This window comes from Pongo pygmaeus, chromosome 4 (genome assembly GCF_028885625.2).
Source record: "Pongo pygmaeus isolate AG05252 chromosome 4, NHGRI_mPonPyg2-v2.0_pri, whole genome shotgun sequence".
NCBI lineage: Eukaryota > Metazoa > Chordata > Mammalia > Primates > Hominidae > Pongo > Pongo pygmaeus.
Window position 1 is genome coordinate 116,375,617 of NC_072377.2, and position 20,499 is coordinate 116,396,115.

At 39.0% G+C, this 20,499-nt stretch overlaps 1 protein-coding gene, 1 long non-coding RNA gene and 1 other non-coding gene across 4 annotated transcripts in view; 2 read left to right on the forward strand and 1 right to left on the reverse strand.

Moving 5' to 3' along the window:
- Positions 1-339: 339 nt before the first annotated feature.
- On the forward strand, positions 340-4,370 carry LOC134739603 (uncharacterized). The gene is made up of 3 exons (XR_010126432.1): positions 340-1,119; positions 1,525-1,597; positions 1,976-4,370. It is a non-coding gene; the product is annotated as an uncharacterized LOC134739603 (long non-coding RNA).
- Positions 1,310-1,442, forward strand: LOC129037712 (small nucleolar RNA SNORA13). The gene has a single exon (XR_008502939.1). It is a non-coding gene; the product is annotated as a small nucleolar RNA SNORA13 (small nucleolar RNA).
- The window catches only part of EPB41L4A (erythrocyte membrane protein band 4.1 like 4A), a 260,597-nt gene continuing 243,421 nt past the window's right edge, over positions 3,324-20,499 (reverse strand). For both annotated transcript variants that reach the window (XM_054487859.2, XM_054487860.2), the window contains 5 exons: positions 10,765-10,812; positions 10,123-10,191; positions 8,829-8,939; positions 8,573-8,654; positions 3,324-4,940 (listed from right to left, as the gene is read on the reverse strand). In XM_054487859.2, coding sequence (XP_054343834.1) covers positions 4,812-4,940; positions 8,573-8,654; positions 8,829-8,939; positions 10,123-10,191; positions 10,765-10,812 — 439 coding nt within the window. In that variant the 3' untranslated portion in view covers positions 3,324-4,811. The remainder of the gene's footprint in view (positions 4,941-8,572; positions 8,655-8,828; positions 8,940-10,122; positions 10,192-10,764; positions 10,813-20,499) is intronic.

A 20,499-nucleotide genomic window follows, 5' to 3' on the forward strand; every position in this document is an offset into this window, starting at 1 on the left:
GGCATGAGCCACTGTGCCCGGCCTTCTTTTTACATTTTATGTGGCAATTGGAAAATTTAAAATTACACTCATGGCTCACACTGTTTCCATCGGACAGCGCTACTCTAGGGCATGACCCTCTTTTGCTGCCCTCCTGGCACTTACATTGTAGAATTTCAGCATCCGGGCTCACCTGGTCAGTGGCCTTCTCACCCAAGCAGAATGTACCACAGAAACCTTACCTGGCTCACCCACACCTGATTCCCAGGCACTCAGGCCAGGGCCTGGAGCATAGTAAGTGCTGACTAAATATCTTTGGAATGAATGACCCTACTCTTCCTCAGCTGGAGACATGAATTCTGTCGGGTCCCAAAACACGTGGTCTAAAGTCCTTTGGGCTCCTGCCGCTGCCAGCACTGACCATATGTTCTTGACCCTGGTCGGGTGGGGGGATGTCTGGAAACTTCCTCTGTGGAAAGAACTGGTTACACAACCGCAGAGGTGACTCAGGCTGACAACCCAGGCTCCTCTTTCCCTTGGTGACAGGGCCCTCGGTCCCTCACTGGCACTTCTCCCTCCGGGCCACACGGCGGCGTCTCGCAGGAGCGCAGCGGCCGATGGTACAGCCCGCTCCCCCCTGGCGCCCTCGGACAGTGGGTCCTTCCACTTGTAGAAAAGCATTGTGGGACGGCAGCGTGTTCTTTCTTCCTTTTGGTGCGAGCTTGGTGTGGCTTTTGCTCTGGGTCCTCTGGGATGGCGCGTGGCTGTGGCCGCGTGGTCTCTCACGCAGGGGCGCTGGGCGGGGGAACGCGGCCACCCTGAATCTGGGGAGTCAACTGCGGCGGCCGGACTGTGTCCGAAGTGTCCGGGGCTGTGAACGCCTGAAGGACAGCGGCCTGGTCTCAGGCCTGCGTTCCCACGTTTCGAAACCGGGAGCTTCGTGGATTTGTGTTTAGATCATCGACTATGCCAGGGAGTTCTCCAGATAAGCCTGGTTTTATTTTCGTTAGTGAAAAGGCCCTACCGTATAACTGACTTTATGCTTGCCCTGCCCCCGTGTAAAATAACTTAAAAGCAGAGTGCCTGGTTACGGCTGTTTCCACGTGCGGTGCTCGTCGGGAGCGATCACCTACCCTGCAGGTGAGTTTTCAAGTTCGTGCAAGACCCAGTCGCCATTTAAAACGCATCGCATTTCACTTTTCATTACTAAGGTGGATTTTAAATCGTGAGAAAATTTCTCTGAAATGTATTGTTCGTTTTTAGGCTGTAATCGGGATTACTGTCAGCCAGTCAGCAACCTTATGCCATAAAGCCGACCTCACGCAGGGTCAGCCTTTGTGTTGCCCATTCACTTTGGAAACTAGTGAATGTGGTGTCAAAAAAGGCGTAAATTAAACGCTTTGCAGCCTTTTCCGGCCCTTAAATTTGGTATCTTTGGTGTAGGAGCTGCATAAGTAACAGTTGCTTTTACGTTTACACGCGTGATCTTGACCCTGCCAGCCTTAAGTGTGTGGTTTCTCTTAGCCAGTTTTAATTTTTGTTCAGGTGGAAGATGGATGCCTGAAGTGTAGACTGCTGCTAGCTGAATACCATATGGGAGCATAAAGGTGACCTTAAGGTAGGGTGATATGTCTTAAAGCGCTTTGTAATGGGAATTTTTATCACCTTTTAAATTGGGGTTCCTTCTCTAGTGAGTTTTAATGTTAGTGGTACATTCGTAGTGTTGCTCTGTCTGTAGCTATTAAGTTGAGTTAATAAATGGGACAGCCTCCACAGCTTATTTTTGGGAAGGTTTTGCTGATACTTCCCGAGAAGCCCAGAGAAATAAATACGCGTAGTACTGGCATTCTGCATCTCTTAACATTTGTTTTTATGTGTAGTAATTGAGTTTTTTAAAAACTTGTGAAATCGCAGGCATATTAATTACCAAGTTCTTGATTAAAATGTAATACAAAAATATTTGCTGTCGAATTGAGTACTTTATTTTTTCTCTTAGGATGTCCTTGGTGAGGATTTTGAAAATTTGATCTTCACAAGAGTTGCTTGAATCATTTGAAATTTCTGGGAGTCTGAGGAGTACTGACATAATTGCCTGTTGGAGTCTGTAAATACACATTTAAGACAGTGAGGATGTGAATAAATATATTAATGCACTTTGGCATTTGTGTTTTAAGTGATTAACTGCCAGAAATAGCTATTTCTAAAAAGTTATAAGGGAGGAGGGGTTCTTTTTTGATCAGTATTCACTGCTGTCACCATAATGAATAGCCTTACAATAGCTTGTGTTTGGCCCAAAGAGAAATGTACCTTCTTCCAGTGACTCAAAAATCATGGCTAGAACTAGACTGATTTCTAGTGAGAGGTGTGCTTTGCTGCACTCAATGCGTATTTTTCCTCCAACTAAATTGTACATTTAATGTTGGCATATCTTCTGCCTTTGCTTTGCAGGAAACAACAAATAATGTATTCAGGTATTCAAAAAATTTATTGAAAGCACTGTACTAGGAGCTGAGAACACGATGATGAGCACAACACAGTTCTTCCCTTTGGAAACATAGCTGAGTGGAGGGAATGTCATCACAAATGTAAAACTTCACTATGAGATGAGTTCCATGATAGGATTTTCTTAGGGAAACCTGAGAAACAGTTGAGACTAAAGGTATGTGTCATATTTTTCACAAGGCAAAATTGGGGGAATGACATATACAGAGGCTTGGGCTAGAAAAAAGATACCGTTAGTCCACTTACTTTTGAGACAGTTTTGGCTGCTTTCCCTCTTCAGTGCCCTGTTTTAGAATTGATTGCTTACTGAGGCTTGTAAGATGGCTATTATGGGAGGTGGGAGTGTTACAAAATGAGGCTGAAGAGGTAGGTAAAGAAGCCAGACCACTTCAGGCTCCCTCTGGCTTTATTAAAGCAAGATAAATCCATGGTGGAAAATCAGATTTGCAAGAAAAGGTAGTTGAACTAGGTTGCTTATTGTTGTCTAGACGAGAGACCAGCTTGGACTAGTAAAATTAGTGAAATAAGATTGTTTATAGTTTGATGACACAGCCAACTATACTTGGTAATACTGGAGGTGTCCATAACTGCTAGGTGTCCAGCTTGCACACTGATGAGCATAATGATCCTAGATTCAGCTGGGGAGCAGCATTTAAACAGTTGAATTCTTAAATTACCTTTGAGAAATCCAAGTGTTCTTTTTGCAGTAGCACATTACTCAGTAGTCTAAACTACAGAAATAAACCTTAAGGCCATGGCTATAAATGAGATCTGCTGGGGGTAGAAAAAGAGGGCCTAGGGTCTGAAGTTTGAGAAACTCCACTAATTAATGGCAAGGTAAAGCATGATAAGCCAGAAAGGATGGTCAGTGGTAGGAGCAAAATAGGATTATATTAAAGAAGCAAAAGAATGTCCTAAAAATTCTCCCTGGGATTCAGTGACACAGTGATTGATATTAGTGGAGTAGTGGGAAAGATCCATGTTAGAGATAAAGCTTAAGATAGGGATTAGATGAATTGAGAGCAATGACTAAAGATACTCCTTGCAAGAAAATTGGCTGAGAATGAGAGGAAAATCTTAGTTGCTGGGGGGGTGGTTGTGGTTGTGAAAGATAATTTTGTTTAATCTTAGTCTTAAATTTAAAACCAAGTAGCAAGGATCTAGCTGAGAGAATAATTGAATACATTAATATAGGAGAAGGACAGACAAAGATCCTGAAAAGGCTGGGAGAAGAGCATCCAAAGCACAGGTGGAGAGACAAAAAGGTTAGGGCTGCTGGCAGCTGTGGAGAGAACTGTACGTGGTAAGGGGGAGATATAAGATGTCCTGCATAAGTATTTTCCCTGTAGATTGCAAAGTCATCTATGGAGAGGAAAGGTCCAAAATAGTCACTGGTGAGAGCAGGTGAGTTAGATGGCCAAGCAGAGTAGATGGATCATTTGAGGTTTGGGGTGGGAGATCAACTGAAATCCACTTAGACTTCTGAAAACACAAGAACACTTTAGAAATTAACAACACTTAAAAACAAAGCTTTTTACATCATTTGTAAATAACTGGTGGAACTTAACACCACAAAATACAGTATTATAAAGAACTTTATATGAATAAAAATATCTGCAGTCTGAAAGTGATGCCTCAGTCCTTTTGCATCTGGGCACTAGTTGAGAACCAGCCCAGCGCTGGGAAGATGTCCTCCCACTGGTACTATTGCACAGCAGGCTAGCTGCAGTTCAGAATTCCAGAATGTTCATCAGATGCATCTGGTCTTGGTTGTGGTGGACACAGACACAAGACAGAAATGAATGATTGCTATCCTGTTCCAGAAACGAAAATGTGGTTTCAAGTGAATTTTTACAAAATACTTATTCTTCCAGTTAAAACAAAAAGGTCCTTCAGCACAACTGTACTGTAGTTAAACCATGCCTATAATCCCAGCACTTTGGGAGGCTGAGGCAGATGGATCACTTGAGGTCAGGAGTTCGAGACCAGCCTCCAACATGGCAAAGCCCTGTCTCTACTAAAAATACAAAAAGAATTAGCCGGGTGTTGTGGCGCACGTCTGTAATCCCAGCTGCTCGGTAGCCTGAGACAGGAGAATCACTTAACCCAGTAAGTGGAGGTTGTGGTGAGCTGACATGGTGCCACTGCACTCCAGCCTGGGTGACAGAGTAATAACATCTCAAAAAAAAGAAGCAAAAGATACTGTATTTTCTCATGCTGAAGAAATACTCGCAGGTCTGAGATCTGAATTAAGGTATCTATTTCACAGTTTCAAAAGTACCAGTGGCGCACATAACCTTCCCACCCCTACCCTTGACCCTTCATCAGGATCAAGTCTCTGTCTTGAGGCGGGAAGCTTGTATAGTTTTTATTGTTTTTGCTGTGTGTTTTCCAGCCAGGTTGTTTGTAGATGTCTGAGGTTTTTCTTCCATCAGGCTATCTTTAGACCCATTTCTTCTCTAAAATAAAATACATTTGAAAAATATAGAAAGATTCAGAAGAAAACAGCCAAATGAAGTATTTTGATTACATCAGAAACCAAGCTGCTCTTAAATTTAAGCTACTGAGTTAATTCAAAAGTTTCATAATACCAAAAGCTATTCAATAAATGTTCCCTCTAAATAGTTGTGTATTTAAAATAGTTTAAATACAAACTTTGTTTAATATACACAGTTAGTCTGACATTTACATGCATAATGATTTTTTTCATGAATATTAGGCATAATTCACCCAAATCAGTGTCATTACTTTTGTTAACAATTCCCAAACCAGGCTCTCAACCTTCTCACTCTTCCAAACAGGATAGTGATGGAGAGTTGGAGGCAATTTATAATCCCCTGATTATATTTTCAGTAGTCAATGAATGGAACAATGTCTTGTGAGCCCCTATCATTTGTCTCATGCGGAGAAACAGGGCAGCTGATTACCAGAGCCTGGGCACCACATCCACTACTTTGTAAAACTTAGGTTTTACACATCGCCCATCATCAGAGGTGGAGGCTCTGAGAATGACACTAACAACTACTCCTTATGCAAACCCCTCCTCCTCTTACTTCCAGGAGCTGGTCTAACATTGTCAGTGTATCAGGCTGGCAAGCATATTTCCTTCCCCAAATGTATATTCCCACAAATAATGGGCTACACTGTCCCAATCTATTTTGAGATGTGTTTGAGCTAAAAAAAATAAAAATAAAAAATAAATGCTTCTTTTAAAATGCAGTTACCTTTAATCTGTTCCTATGACTGGCTTAATTTGTTTTACTGACATTCAAAAAGCACTGATGGAATAATTATTCTGCCTATCATGGGAAGCATGAACCCATCTATTTGGGATGGAAGATTTCTAGATAGCCAGAGGTGGGAAGAGGACACCAGTGAATGTGAGAGGAGAATATAGCAGAAGAATTAGCAGAAAAAAGTGCTAGGAGAGGACCTGAAATAAGTACTATGTTGTAAGTTTGTCTAGGATTGAATCTGTCCACTCTGCAGACCTTAAGAAATTAAGTTGCTATTCTTCCCCCATTCATTCTTAGCAGCCTTTGCGTGAAAAGGCAAGGTGAGGTGTAAGGCAGGTCACTGCCAGAACTCTGGTGGCACTGTGATGGAAATTAGAACTTAAAGTTGTATTAGGAAATGGACGTTTCCAGCTTCCATTGGTCACTCCAGCCCCTTCTCCGCATGGCAGCCAGATGAGTGGCTTCCTTTTAGCACTTGGAATAAAACAGTAAGATCCAAACGCTTTCCACAGCCTTTAAGTCCCTGTGTTATCTGCCTTTCCCCTCATGCTCACTGCATGTTAGTCTTTCAGCTCCTCAAATACCCAGGCCCTCTCCAGAGTCAGCATTTTCCCTATATTCCTCACTGATTACATCAGCCTTGCGGCCACTCACATGGCTGACTCCTCACCTGCCAGGTCTCAGCTTTAAATGCCACTTTCTGAGCTGGCCTTCTCTGACCACCCTAAACATGTAAAGTGAGGTCACTTTGTTGCTTCTCTAGCTCAGGCATTTCTTTGTAATGCATACTCCTATTTGTTTTAACTGTTTACTTTTATGCCTCCAGGTCTAGGCTAGGGTCATCAAACTTTTTTATAAACAGCCAGACTGTAAACTACATCCTGTTTGTGTCACGTGTTACTGTTATTTTGTTTTGCTTTTAAACAACCCTTTAAAGGTGTAAAAACCATTACTGGCTTCTGGGCTGTACAAAGGCAGCAGACTAGATTTGGCCCTTAGGCCATGGTTTGCTGATTGCTCAGACCAGTGCTCCACACTCCTTAGATGGGCTCACTGGATATTTACTGAATTCAAAATCAAGACTGTCCTAGAGACAGGCTGAGAATCAGTGCCACTGATCAGAAGATGCATGTGAGTTCCTGTGTCCCGCAAAGTGAAAGCTATTCTTCCAACTTAGAATATGTGTAAGTTTTTTAATTCCTGAGTGGAAATAAAAATTACTACTTGTATTGAAACCAACTAAAATTTAAGACCAAAAAAAAAAACACCAAAAGATAACTGCTTATTAATCATCACAATAACCCTAGGAGGTAGGTTATCTACACTGTATAAAAATTGAGGCTTAGAAGTTTAGCAGTATTAAAGTTACACAAGTAGTATGCAGAGATGAAACACAAATGATTCAGGTCAGTCAGAATGCAAAGCCTAAACTTAATCATGAATATAATTTTGAAAAAGTACTGTCAACTTTAAAACAATCGTCTATTTGGACAATCTATTAGCTCTCCTAGGCTGATCTCATCAAATATTATGCAGATTATAGTAGAAGCTGTGTTTACCATGCAGATCTCCATTCTAGACTGAGGCATTCATTCTCCAGCTGCTGGGAGTGTTGCCTGCCGTGTAGCTCAAAACTGAGCCCCTCCCCAGGAACTGCCCTCAGTTGAAGAGAAACCCCCCCTCCCAGAACATCCCTTACCCAGTGACTTCTATGGGGTAAGTGTGAATGTGTAAAGGTTCAACCCCCTTGTCTCAAAGTAGGATGAATTTGAAGAGCCATCTCAGCCCTAGAGTTCCCTGTGGGATCAGCTCTTGCCTCTGCTCAAACCTGTCTTTGACTTTCTCCCCAACAAGTATGGATCCCGTGGGCACTTTCCAACAAGCTTCCTGCATGCATATCTCCATTTCAGAATCTATCTAGGGAAACTAACCTAAATTAGCACAGGCCTTGCTCCAGTCATTGATAAAAACAAAAAGGGCCACACATGATAGATACTGCTGGTGTCAGGCTTCTTACGTGGTCCAAAAACTGTACATGTGCTTAACATGCATTTTTATGGGATGAGTCAGTAGATACAACTGCCTTTTCTAAAGGATCCATGATCAAATGACACTGAAAACCACAACACGACAAACAATGGGCTGACTCTGACCCATCAGACACATCAACTTTGTTTTTAGAGTTTTACAGTGGTTGTTTAACCAGATGTAAATCCATCCAACTGTCTTATTCAGCCCACATTTTTTCCCATCTTATTAAAAAATACATCATGAGAGGCAGTATGAAACCCTTCCTGAACTATGTTTGCTACAGTGTTCCCCTGATTATCAAATTCAGCTAAGTGTTAAAGTGATTTTGTTAAGGCAGCTAGGTGTTCTGTCTCTGAATTCCTTTTTAACTACATTTTAAAAACATTTCCAGAATTAAAGTAATTGTGATGGAGAAGACAGAAATAAAACAGGCCTTAAGTAATTCTTCCATCTGCTATCAGTTAACAATGTGAGTCTATCACTTTCTCTGTTTCTCTGGCTCAAAATACCTGTTGTTACTATTGCTTTTTAATTAGTGAAACAATTGTTCCTTTATTCTGGCTCCAAATGGTCTTACAATCTTTGTTATCCTCAGCTTTGCCCCACTACCTCTACCTGTTATTCCTAACTCTTCCCAGATTGTGCCAGGATTCTTGATCATGCACTTTTCCTTCCATGATTTCTACACGTTCTTTTAAAATACAGAATCTCAGAATGATATTAAGGTTTCATTGCCTGCCCTACCTCCCTAAAGGAACTTTCCAAAGCACAAAATGCTTCTCAAAATTGTCATCAATACAACACCTTCTTCAAACCTTACTAACCTGATGAACTGTAGCGTCCCCAGAACCCTGAGCATCCGAAGAACGGGTCACTGGAAGTGGTGGTACAAGATCTGTTTTTGAACTGCAGAGAATGAGTTTTAGAATTAGTGACTGGAACAGTATCTAGAATCATAAATTAATTTGGAAGAGAACTACAGTGTAGATATAAAACATTTCCATCAGCAAGTAAAGTTCTTTTAGACTGCACTATTCTGGAGCCATGATGGTGATGGTGTACTCTGGCCTGCCCACTTACTTCACTTCCGAGAGAACTGATCGCTCCCCATCTGAACACTGGGACCTGCGATACTGGCGGTAACTTCGTGGCGAATGAGAATGCCTGATGCGGATTGGGTCACCTTGTGTCCTGAACAAGCAACCAAGAAACATGGGAACAAACACCGAAAGTCAGAAGAGGAAAAGTAGGAGTTCTTCCTTAATATTGAAACCGCAAAAGAATAACAACTTTCAGAGTTTTAAAAAGAACTTGACTCCTCTAGGCTTTGAAAGCCTGAGTGACTTAAATTTCACAAGAAAAATGCTCCCTTGACCATATGTGAAAATGAAGCTCTTTAAAGTATTTGTGTGTGTATATACATATATATATGTATGTATGTATGTATATTTTTTAACAACCAAATTTTAAATGAAATTATTCCTCACAGTGGAATTCTTAGTAGCGTGGAAGAAAACAGAATCTATAATGCAGACAAAATGGCATTCCTAATGGAAAAAGTTGGTCCACTGTCCTAGCTACTAACATTAAGAATTCAGTCTTTACTTGAAAATTGCTAAGAAAGTAGACCTTAAGTGTTCTCTCCACAAAAAAAAAGTATGTGAGGTGATAGATATATTAGCTTGATTTCAGCATTTCACAATGTATACATATATTAAAACATCAGATTGTAGTATACTGTAAACATACACAATTTTTATTTGTCAATTATACCTTAATAATTAAAAATAAATAATTCAAATCTTTGTCCTAAAGATGGGGACAGAGGGTGGCTGGGGTGTACCAACCTGTTATTTAACTGTGGTGGGAAAGCAGCATAGCTACAGAAGGGAAACAAAAAAGGCACTCACTTTCTCTTAACCAAGTACTGGCAAGGCAGAAAACACAGTCAACAGGTACGGTTCCTCTTACACTGGTGACTAAGGACACCTGCTGTGCTTTCACGAAGCCTGTTCAATGTGCTGCTTCTATGCCAGGGATTGGACTGGGCTCATATGAGAGTTTTATGGTCAACATAATTCTCTTGGTGTAAAATAATGGATAAAAAACTTTATCAATGAGAATCTCAGAAAAAAATTTAAAACTGACATTAATCAGGAAAAGCCCCTTTGTACCTACCAAGTACAAAGAGGTGGCTAATAAGAGATGATAGTGATTATAGTGTAGAATAAGTAGCTTTAATGCACACTTTTTCCACCTAGTTTTGGTTAAAATGTAAAGACAAAGCACTGCCTGGAACACAATTGAAGAATTAGAATGGATTACTCACAAGCACTAATAAAGCTTTCGTGAGAAGATTTTCAAAGGCACTCACTCTATTTTAGTGTACGGAATCTCTTTTAATTGTTCTTCGGACAATCCGGATGGATCCACAAGTTCCTTTCTATAAAGGAATAAGCAAGAAAATGATAGTTGTGGTGCTGGTATAAATGCTAGTATCTTTCACAATCGGCAGGTGAGTTTTCCCTTTCTAATCTTGTCCCAAAACAGTGTTAGTAAAACTAATGAAAATTTATAAAAACTAAACGTGTTCAAGGAAAAATAGAAGGGGTAAAACCTTTTCTGTAGCTCTTTTGCCTTCTTTCAATTTTTCTACATTCAGACTCCAGCCATTCCCCATTTCCCTATAAAAGATCTGCTTCTCTCCCCTGTGGTGGGTGTCTTTTCTTCTGGATTTGTTTTCCTTGGTATTTATTTGTAAACTATTGGCCTGTCTGAGGTCCATTTAGAGGCGGGACTAAATGACCCAAGGTGAGGAGGTGTCACGGTTGCCTGTAGATAGGCTGTTGATATGGTTAAGGCACCACCACCATGTGCTCCACGTGCCTGCCACACAGTGGCAATGGCTTTGGCAGGCATCACGCTGAAGCTGCTTCTCAGTACCAGAAGTCTTCCTTGCAACTGCATTAAAACTACATGGGTTTTAAAACAATGAGAAAGCAAAACTATTACTCACTGAATGTGCTTCCATAACTCTTCTTTTGCTTGGATATCAGGGCTTCTCCTATAAATAGAGAAAACAACATTCATCTCTGCAAACATGCTTCATATCACAACCTAATAACTAACTTTAATAGTTTTCAGACTGTGAAGTTCTTCTTTGCCAGCTGAGAACAGACAAGGAAAGACTGGACAGGGAGAGCCATTGTGATGGTTAGTATAAAGACACCAGCAGCTAAATTGCTGCTACTGCCGCTGAAGGAAAATCATAAAACCCAGTCATAACCAGAGCTTCATTTAATGAAAGACCTCAGAACTGCAGGGTCATATGCCTCCCCATCCAGTGGTAACTATACAATGAAGAATGATTCAGGGCATCTGTTTCTGATCTTTCCACATATTTGTAAGTAATGGTAAAAGAAAAACTCATCCTGATTCTAAAAAGTCCCAACATGATCTGTGATTACCTAGGAGAAGCAACCACCACAAGGAAAAAGCAACTGGTGGGATGGCCCTGATGGCAGACTGTGCCAATGACCCATCTTTCATGTTACATCTGGTGTTGCATTTCTGCAACAAAACTTGGGCCAGCAAATGCTAGGACCTATCTGTGGCCTTGGCCCATGCTGCCACCCTCTTTACGCCCTTCTCCATCCCTAACTATTGACTCTGCAAATCTTTTCTCCAAGAAGTATGTGAATAGATATTATATCACTATCTTTAACTTCCTAGAATGAAAAATTCAGTCAGCATTCAAGTGTTTGTACTCTCTGTAGTACCAGCTATTTCTCCCATTGTAGCAATGAATGCAGTGAAATCTATTATCACTGCAGTTGTTGACACAGAATGATTTTTCTTCATAGTGAGAAAATAAGCTTTCATCAGTCCCTTTAAGAGAACAGAGATCTAGTAATAGGCCAAAAGAAAGAACAAATAACAATTAAAAGCCACTGATCCTATGGAATTGTATGCGATTAATCTGTATTAGCATTTGGGGGGCTCAATATTGCTTTTAGTGTATGATATCATTAATGCTTTCATTTTTCTCCATTCATAAAGGCACCACTACGGTATTCTGGTAGGGCTTTCTGAACCTACAGAATACACTAAGCTACCTTCCAGCCACTGAGTTGACCAAATGGTTTTTCCTTTGTGCAGGGGGAAAAAAGTGATCTGTCTATAAAGACCTTTTAATCAACTCAGGATGAGACAAAACATGAAAGGAAAAAGGGATGAAATCTTGGTCTCAGACCAAGTATGGTACTGTTAAATGTAGATGTTCTTTGTTTTAAGAATAAGATTAGCCAGGCATAGTGGCTCAAGCCTGTAGTCCCAGGACTTTGGGAGGCCAAGGTGGGTGGATCACTTGAGGTCAGGAGTTCAAGACCAGCCTGGCCAACATGGCAAAACCCCATCTCTACTAAAAATATAAAAAATTAGCTGGGCATGGTGGCATGTGCCCGTAATTCCAGCTGCTTGGGAGGTTGAGGCATGAGAATCACTTGAACCTGGGAGGTGGAGGTTGCAGTAAGCCGAGATGACGCCACTGCACTCCAGCCTGGGCAACAGAATGAGACCCTGTGCCAAAAAAAAAAAAAAAAAAAAAATTGTATGTTTCTTAAAAATCATAGAAACTGCTTCCTTGGTGTCCTGTATGGATTCTGCCTTTCCTACATTTGGTTGGTCTGATTTGCTAGATAATATGTTAACCCCATTAAATGATACTGTCAGAGAAAGTGCTAATATTAAAAAGCACTAAGGTGTTATTCCATTCTGACAGAATAATGTTTCAGCTGTGACTATACCCCAGGATCTACTTCTCACAGTCAACCAAGAGTCTGAAGTATTACATAATATCCAGGTTAGGAAGCTATTCTACTGATCATTATTCTTATTTCAGGAAGGTATGATAGTGGGCATATCAGCTGTCTTCTAGTTACAGCAGGATTTCCCACCCTTGGCCCTACTGACATTTTCCATACTAATTCTGTGCTGCAGGAGGCTGTCCTGTGCATTGTAGGATGATCAGTAGCACCTGTGGCCTCTACCCAACTAGACGCCAGTAGCACCTCCCCAGTGTGACAGCCAAAAATGTCTGTAGACAATGTCCCCTTGGAAGCAAAACTGCCCCCAGTTGGAAAACCACTGATTAAGGGTATGACCTAGGAATTACGTGGCTATGGTCGGGTGGTGGAAGCCAAGTTATTGTAAAGATCCATTATGTGAGTACTAGAATAGTGCTGGAGAGAGTGACAGTAAAGCAGAAACTAAATCTTAAAAGAATGAGGAAAATGACCGAGGGTGCAGTTGATGACAACTACCGGAAGTGGTGAGTGGTATCATGTGAGGGCATGCAATTCAAACCTGAATGCTTTCAGGGTAGACACGGGGAGAATGAGAAAAGTTACGAGTGGCCAGGAGGACATACACCCCATGATATCAGGCCTAGTGGTGAGAGATAGTGACTATGAACAATACATTAAAAAAATGATAACAGTGGATATGTCTGAGTGCTGGTATTGCAGGTAATTTTATTTTTTTATTTATGCTTTTCTATATTTTCTGATCTTTTTAAGCCAGGAGAATTTCTTATCTTAGTTATCAGGAAAAAAAATGAGTGTTTTCATGTTTTTTTTTTAATATACTATTATTGTAATTCCACAGGAAATGCTTTTCATTCCCATCTCAGAAGAATTAGAGAAATGTTATCTTTGTTTTTCTTTTTTTTTTTTTGAGAGAGAGTCTCGCTCTGTCACCCAGGCTGGAGTGCAGTGGCCCCATCTCGGCTCACTGCAAGCTCTGCCTCCCGGATTCAAGCGATTCTCCTGCCTCAGCCTCCAGAGTAGCTGGGATTACAGGCATGTGCCACCACGCCCAGCTAATTTTTGTATTTTTAGTAGAGATGGGGTTTCACCATGTTGGCCAGGATGGTCTCAATCTCTTGACCTCGTGATCTGCCCAACTCAGCCTCCCAAAGTGCTGGGATTGCAGGCGTGAGCCACCGCGCCCGGCTTGAGAAATGTTATCTTAATCTGAACGAGATCATCAGACCTTCTAGCCATTAACATTGGTCCTAAAAGATTGAAGAGTTTAGTCTTTATTTTAACGTTCTATAGCACCATAAAAGTCATATTTTTAACTAAACTAAGTTCTGACGTGGCCAGTAGTTTCAAACAGTTTTAAGGCGAGGAAAAGTTCCAAAGCTTAAAAAATGCTAATTTCCTCTGATTGCTAGACCACCTGTGATTTCACAAATGTCAACACAAAGCTGCATGTTAATGAGGAATGTATTATTTTTATGCTTACATCTGCACACACATTTAATCAATAATTTAGGATGAATTCATGATCTGCAGCTCAGTGTTATCTTGTGGATTTAGAAAGCCGTGGAATTCCAGCAGTCATTTTTCTTAATTTGAGGCACTTAATTATGCAGATGTTTTACTTAAACTCTCCAAATAAATTCCTAAGGAAAGGAAATAGAACCCTGAGTTGTCCGTAGGTACGACATATATAGAAAATAAACATGCAGCCCAGTATTAGTCCAGTATTTTTCAAAAGCATCCCTCCTCCACATACAAATATTCCACTTTAAATTAATCAGAGAAATTAGTTTGATGACACATCATTCACAAATCACTTTCCCTTATTCCAAAACCCTAAAACAAACATATCATAAATCTACAAAGGATTTAAACTCCATCACTGCGTATAATCATTTTATATATCCCCCAAACTATTCAACTATATTATCTAAAAACATAATATGGGCAATACATTATCCAATAATATATTTACTATATTTTGTATATTATACTAAAAAATATGGCAGTATTTTACTCTTTTTTTGTCCATCTTTATACTGATCACTCCTCGGAAGGGAAATTTAGAGTTGAAAATATGTACATTTATAAAACATCTTTATTTAAGGAATTAAAAGCACCTAACAAATATCCCAGTCATTCTTTGTCACATTCCTGACTGGTCAAAATAAATCTAATTAGGAGATGTCTTACTCTTCTCCCTCCCCCTCCAAATCAAAGAAGCCTTAGGAAGACACTGAGATGAACAAACTAGCTGCTGAAGATCGCTCAGGAGGCACTTCCGGGTTGGGGGGTGGGGGTTCATGTTATATCTTCACCTAACACACCAGACTTATATGTTTTGTGTGTAACTGAGAACATCTCCCTGACAGCCTCATCTTCTACAGTATCAGTACTTTTCAATAAAAATAGTAAGATATTATCACCACCAGAGGGAGCCCGAGCCTTCTCTTGCACCCAGGTTTGACCCTACCAAAACTATTGTTTACGCTTTAATGCCTCTTCCAAATATCCCACTGAGTAAAGGTTCACCCATGTAGAAAAGCAGGTTCAACACAGCTTTTTTCCTAGTGATAAACATCAACTGTAGCTGAAAAATGTACTAAATAGAACTGTACTTCCCAATGTTTTACCAGAGATCTAATCATATTTCAGCTTAACGCTTTTTAGTAGAAAACAGTTTTGTATTTTATACTACTCTACTCTATGTGTCTAGTATTTAATAATGAATTGATTTTCTAGCTATTTGTTGGGGATAAAACACAAAAATGAATGATGATGTATCATAACCTTCTGACCCTTAATGGATACATAATTTACATATACTGCAGTAGGAATTTAAGAATATGGGAGTAATGGAGAGATCACTGGTTTACTGTACATCTGAAATGCCAAATATACATATATATTTTTATATAGTACATATATTTTAAAATGTTTTCTATATTATGTATATATTATATCTGAAGATATATATATGTGTGTGTGTATATATGTATATATATATATGAAGGATAATTTGGATTGCTTTCCTTGAATTCTGCCCTAGCCATGTTTCCACTTTTTCTAAGGGATGCGGTCTCACTATGTTGCCCAGGCTGGTCTTGAACTCCTGGCCTCAAGCAATCATCCCTCCTCAGCCTCCCAAGTAGCTGGGACTACACATACAAGCCACCATGCCCAGCTCATATTTCCACTTTTAAAGAAAGCTGTAGTGGTTCCTAAGTCCTCACACAACCAAATTCAAGTCTCTAAGGACTTTATGTGAGTTGCCTTACTCTACTCTCTTCATTTCTCACCACCTCCTCATCTCAAGGAAAAACACAAATACCTTGCAGTGTTTCTAGAGAATAACTAAGACCTGGGGGAACTTACTAATAAAGACTGTGACACAGGCACAACCTCACTTAATGCTCAGCAAAATCATAAGAGTGTGGTAGCATCAGTGTTGCAGAGATGGAAGCTCATGGGGATCAGGTAATAAGCTGAAGATCCAGAATGCAAACAACAGCACCCAGCAGATATTTTATTAATTGTCAATAAATCTCAGGCTTTTAACAGTCATAACTCAAATAAAGGACAGAGCCAAGTTTGTGCTATATTAAGTAATCCATCATCCTTAAGAGTTATAACATTTTTATTCAGTTGTCCACTTGACATTTCCATTAATTGCCTACTTGGCATCTCAAACCTAACAAAAAGAAATCTTGATTCTTTCCCGCCAAAACATTCCTGGCCCATCCCTTCCCATCTCAGTAAAACATGATGCTACCCACTCAGTGGATCAGCTCGGAAACTCAGTGTCATCCATAATACTGCTCATACTACAAATCTGTCAGCTTTACTTCCAAAATGTATATTTATCTACTTCTCTTCATTTCACCACCACCGTGTTTTCTGAGCTAAAACCATCTCATGTGGACCACTGCCAAGTTTTCTAATTGCTTTCCTGCTTCCTTTCTTCCTCTTTCTCAATCTGCTTTTTACCCACCAGAGCAACTTTTTTTTTTTTTTTTTTTTTTGCGATGGAGTTTCGCTCCTGTTGCACAAGGCTGAAGTGCAATGGTGCGATCTCAGCTTACTGCAACCTCCGCCTCCCAGCTTCAAGCAATTCTCCTGACCCAGCTCCCAAGTAGCTGGGATTACAGGCACCCACCACCACACCCGGCTAATTTTTGTATTTTTAGTAGAGACGAGGTTTCACCACATTGGCCAGGCTCGTCTTGAACTCCTGAACTCAGGTGATCAGCCTGCCTTGGCCTCCCAAAGTCCTGGGATTACAGGCATGAGCCACCGTCCCCGGCCAGCAACCTCTAAATGAACTACTATCCACACAAATATATATAAATATGTATAAATAAATAAATATATAATTTTTTTTTCTACTTTAACTGTACTTTGGCCGTATCAGCTGAGAAATCTGACACAGGTCCTACTGGACTAAAATCAAGGTGTTGGCATGGCTGCATTCCTTTCTGGAGACTCAAGAGAAAATTCATTTTCTTGTGTTTTCCAACTTCTGGAGCTGCCCACATTTATTCGTTCAAGGCCTTTTCCTCTATTTTCAAAGCCAGCAACAGCAGGTTGAGTCCGTTTCAAACTGAAACACTCTTCTTCTGTCACCTCTTCCAGTTTTACGAAACTTATGATTACTTTGGGCCTACTTGGATAATCCAGGATAATATCCCTGGGTGAGGGTCAACTGATTAACAACAGCCTTAATTCGACCTGCAATCTTAACTCCTCTCTGCCATCTAGGGTCATATATTCACACATTATGGAGATTAAGCCATGGACATATTTCAGGGGTCATTATTCTTTCCACCACAGTAACTAAGGTTTTTCCTCCTCTTAATTTCTTTATATAAAAACTCACTGTTTAAGCAAAGATACATTAACATTTTAATACGAGGCTTCTAACAGGCAAAAATAAAATATGTGACAATAGCACAAAGCACAAGTGGAGCTGTATTTTTCCAATGTTTCTAAATTTTAAATAAAATGTTACAATATTAGTCTTAGGGTGTGATAAGGAACCATACTGATAAGAATCATACTTACAGAGAGAAAGCAATAAATAAAAAAATAATGAAAGTATAGGTAAGATATCAGTAGAGAAAATAAAATGGAGTATCAAAAAATATTCAATTCACACAAAATAAAGTAGGAAGGGAGCAACAAACCAACAAAAAACAGGCGTAATAAACCAGAAAAAAGAACAAGATGGCAGACTTATATCCCAAAATACAAATAATTATGTTAACTGCTAGCAGGCTAAGCATTGAACTTAAAAGACAGGGACTGTCAGGCTAGAATTAAAAAAAAAACAAAAAGATCAACTGTACACTGTTTACAAGAGGTGGACTGTAAAGCCATAATCAGGCTTAAAGTAAAAGGATTCAAAGGATATCCATGCAAACAGTAAACATGAAGAAGGTATGGCAGAATTCACACGTGCGCATGAGTAGTGGACACGGAGAAAGGAGTGTTACCAGAATAAAGGGTCATCAGTTCATCAGGAAGGAGAAAAACCACACATAGGCATACCCCTAACACCAGAGCTTCAAAATAACTTGAAGTAAAAACTGACAGAATTAAAGGAAAAAACAGACAAATTCACAGTCACTGTTGTAGATTTTAACTTCCCTCTCTCAACGACTACTTGAAAAGTAGATGAAGAAATTAAAAAAAGACACAATCCGAACACTATCAGCTAACTGCATCTATTTGACACCCAGTAACTGAGACTCCTCATTCTTCTTGAGTCCACAGATTATTCATCATTAAAAACCATATGCTAGGCCTTAAAACAAGTTTCAATAAATTTCAAGGGATTAAAACCATTCAGACTTTTTTTTAACCACAATGAAATTAAATTAGAATAATAATAAGATTTGCAGAAAATCCTGAAATATTTGGAAATTAAACACACAACTAAAAATGCCAGCATCAAAAAAATGATAAGATAAATTAAAAATTATTTTGAACTGTATGATAATAAAAACAATGTCAAAAACACGTGAGATATAGTTAAAGCATGGCTGAAAGGGAAATTTATAAATTTATGCTTATATTGGAAAAGTAGAAAGGTTTAAAATAAATGTTATCCTAAGAAGATGAAAAAAGAAGAGCAGGTAAAAGACAAAATAAAAAGAATAAAAAGTAAAGTCAATGAAACAGACAACAGATAGCAAAGAAAAAGCAACAAAATCTAAAATTGGTTCTCTGAAAAAAATAAATTAAAAAAAATGAAGAGAAAACACAAATCACCAACATCAGGAATTAAAGTGGTGATATCACAACAGATTTCACAGATGTTAAAAGCACATGAAGAATTATAAGCAAATTTTTGCTGAAAGATTTGACAACTTAGATAAAAATGAAATTATTTTAAAAGCATAAATTATCAAAACTTACACATAAGTATAAAATATGAATATCTCAGTATCTGTCAAAGAAATTGAATTTGTAATTTAAAACCTTCCACAAAGAAAATTCCAGGCAAAGATTGTTTCACTGGTGAATTATATATTTAAGGAAGAAAAAAATGCTTTTATATTAACTCATTCAGAAAACGGGAAGAAGGAATATTTCTCAAATTATTTTAAATGACCAATATAATATTTTTACCAAAAACCTGACATTACAGGAAAATTACAGATCAATTTTTCACAAAAACAAAGAAAAAAATCTTAACAAGGTAATGCCAAATAGAATCCAGCTACATACAAAAAGGAAACTGCATCATGACCACAAGGGGCTTATGCAAGGAATGCAAGGATGTGTCATTCAAAACTGAATCAATTTAATTCCTCCACGAACACAATAAACCCATATAACCATCATCTCAACAGATGCAGAATAAGTTTATAACAAAACTCAAGACCCATTCATGATCAAAACTCTTCACTAACTCTTAGCAAACTAGAAAAAAAGAGATCTTCCTAAATTGTGCAGCTAGCATCATATATAATGTGACATATTGAATGCTCTCCCTTTATGAAACAGAGCAGCCAAGGATGTCTGCTTTCTTACCACTTGTATTCAACATTGTAACTCAACACTGTACTATATGATCTAGCCAGTATAATAAGGGAAGAAACAGAAATAAAAACAGCAAGACTAGAAATCAAGGAAAACTGTTCACAAATATGATTGTAACTGTAGATAATCCTAAGAAACTGCCCCCCTGCCAAAAGCTTCTAGAGCTAATAAGTGAATTTAACAAGGCTTATGGGGTGGCAAGATGTTGCATCAGTATTTTTAAAAATCATTTCTTCTATATACTAAAAAACAACTGAAAAATAAATTTTCTGAAATATAACAAAATAAATTACTCTGTACTGAGAACTATAAAACATTGCTGCAAGAAGATAAAAACAAATGGATGAATAAGATATTTATTTTCTCAAAATTGATCTATACATTCAACATATTCCTAATCAAAAGTCTTTGGGGGAAGGCAGTAAAAACTGACAAGTTGATTCAAAAATTTACACAGAAATGCAAAGGTCCTAATAAAATAGCTAGAACAATCTTGCAAAAAGGGGGAGACGGAAAGCCAAAGTTGGAGAATTTACACTGCCTTATTCAAGTCTTACTATAAAGCTACAGTAACCGAGACAACATGATGGCTTAGGGATAGACAAATAGATCAATGAAACAAAATTGGCCCACATGTGAGCAGTCAATTCATTTTCAACAAAGGCCACAAGGCATTTCAATGAAAAGTCTTTTCAAAAATGGTGGTGGAACTGGATAGACTACAGGAAAAACACCTCTCAATCTCTACTCATCCATATACAACAGCTAATTCTAAATGGAACACAGACCTAAGTATAAAAGCAAAATCGATAAAGCTGCTAGAAAAAGATATAAGACTGTCTTTGTGACCATGGGGTAGGCAAATACTCCTTAAGATTAACAAA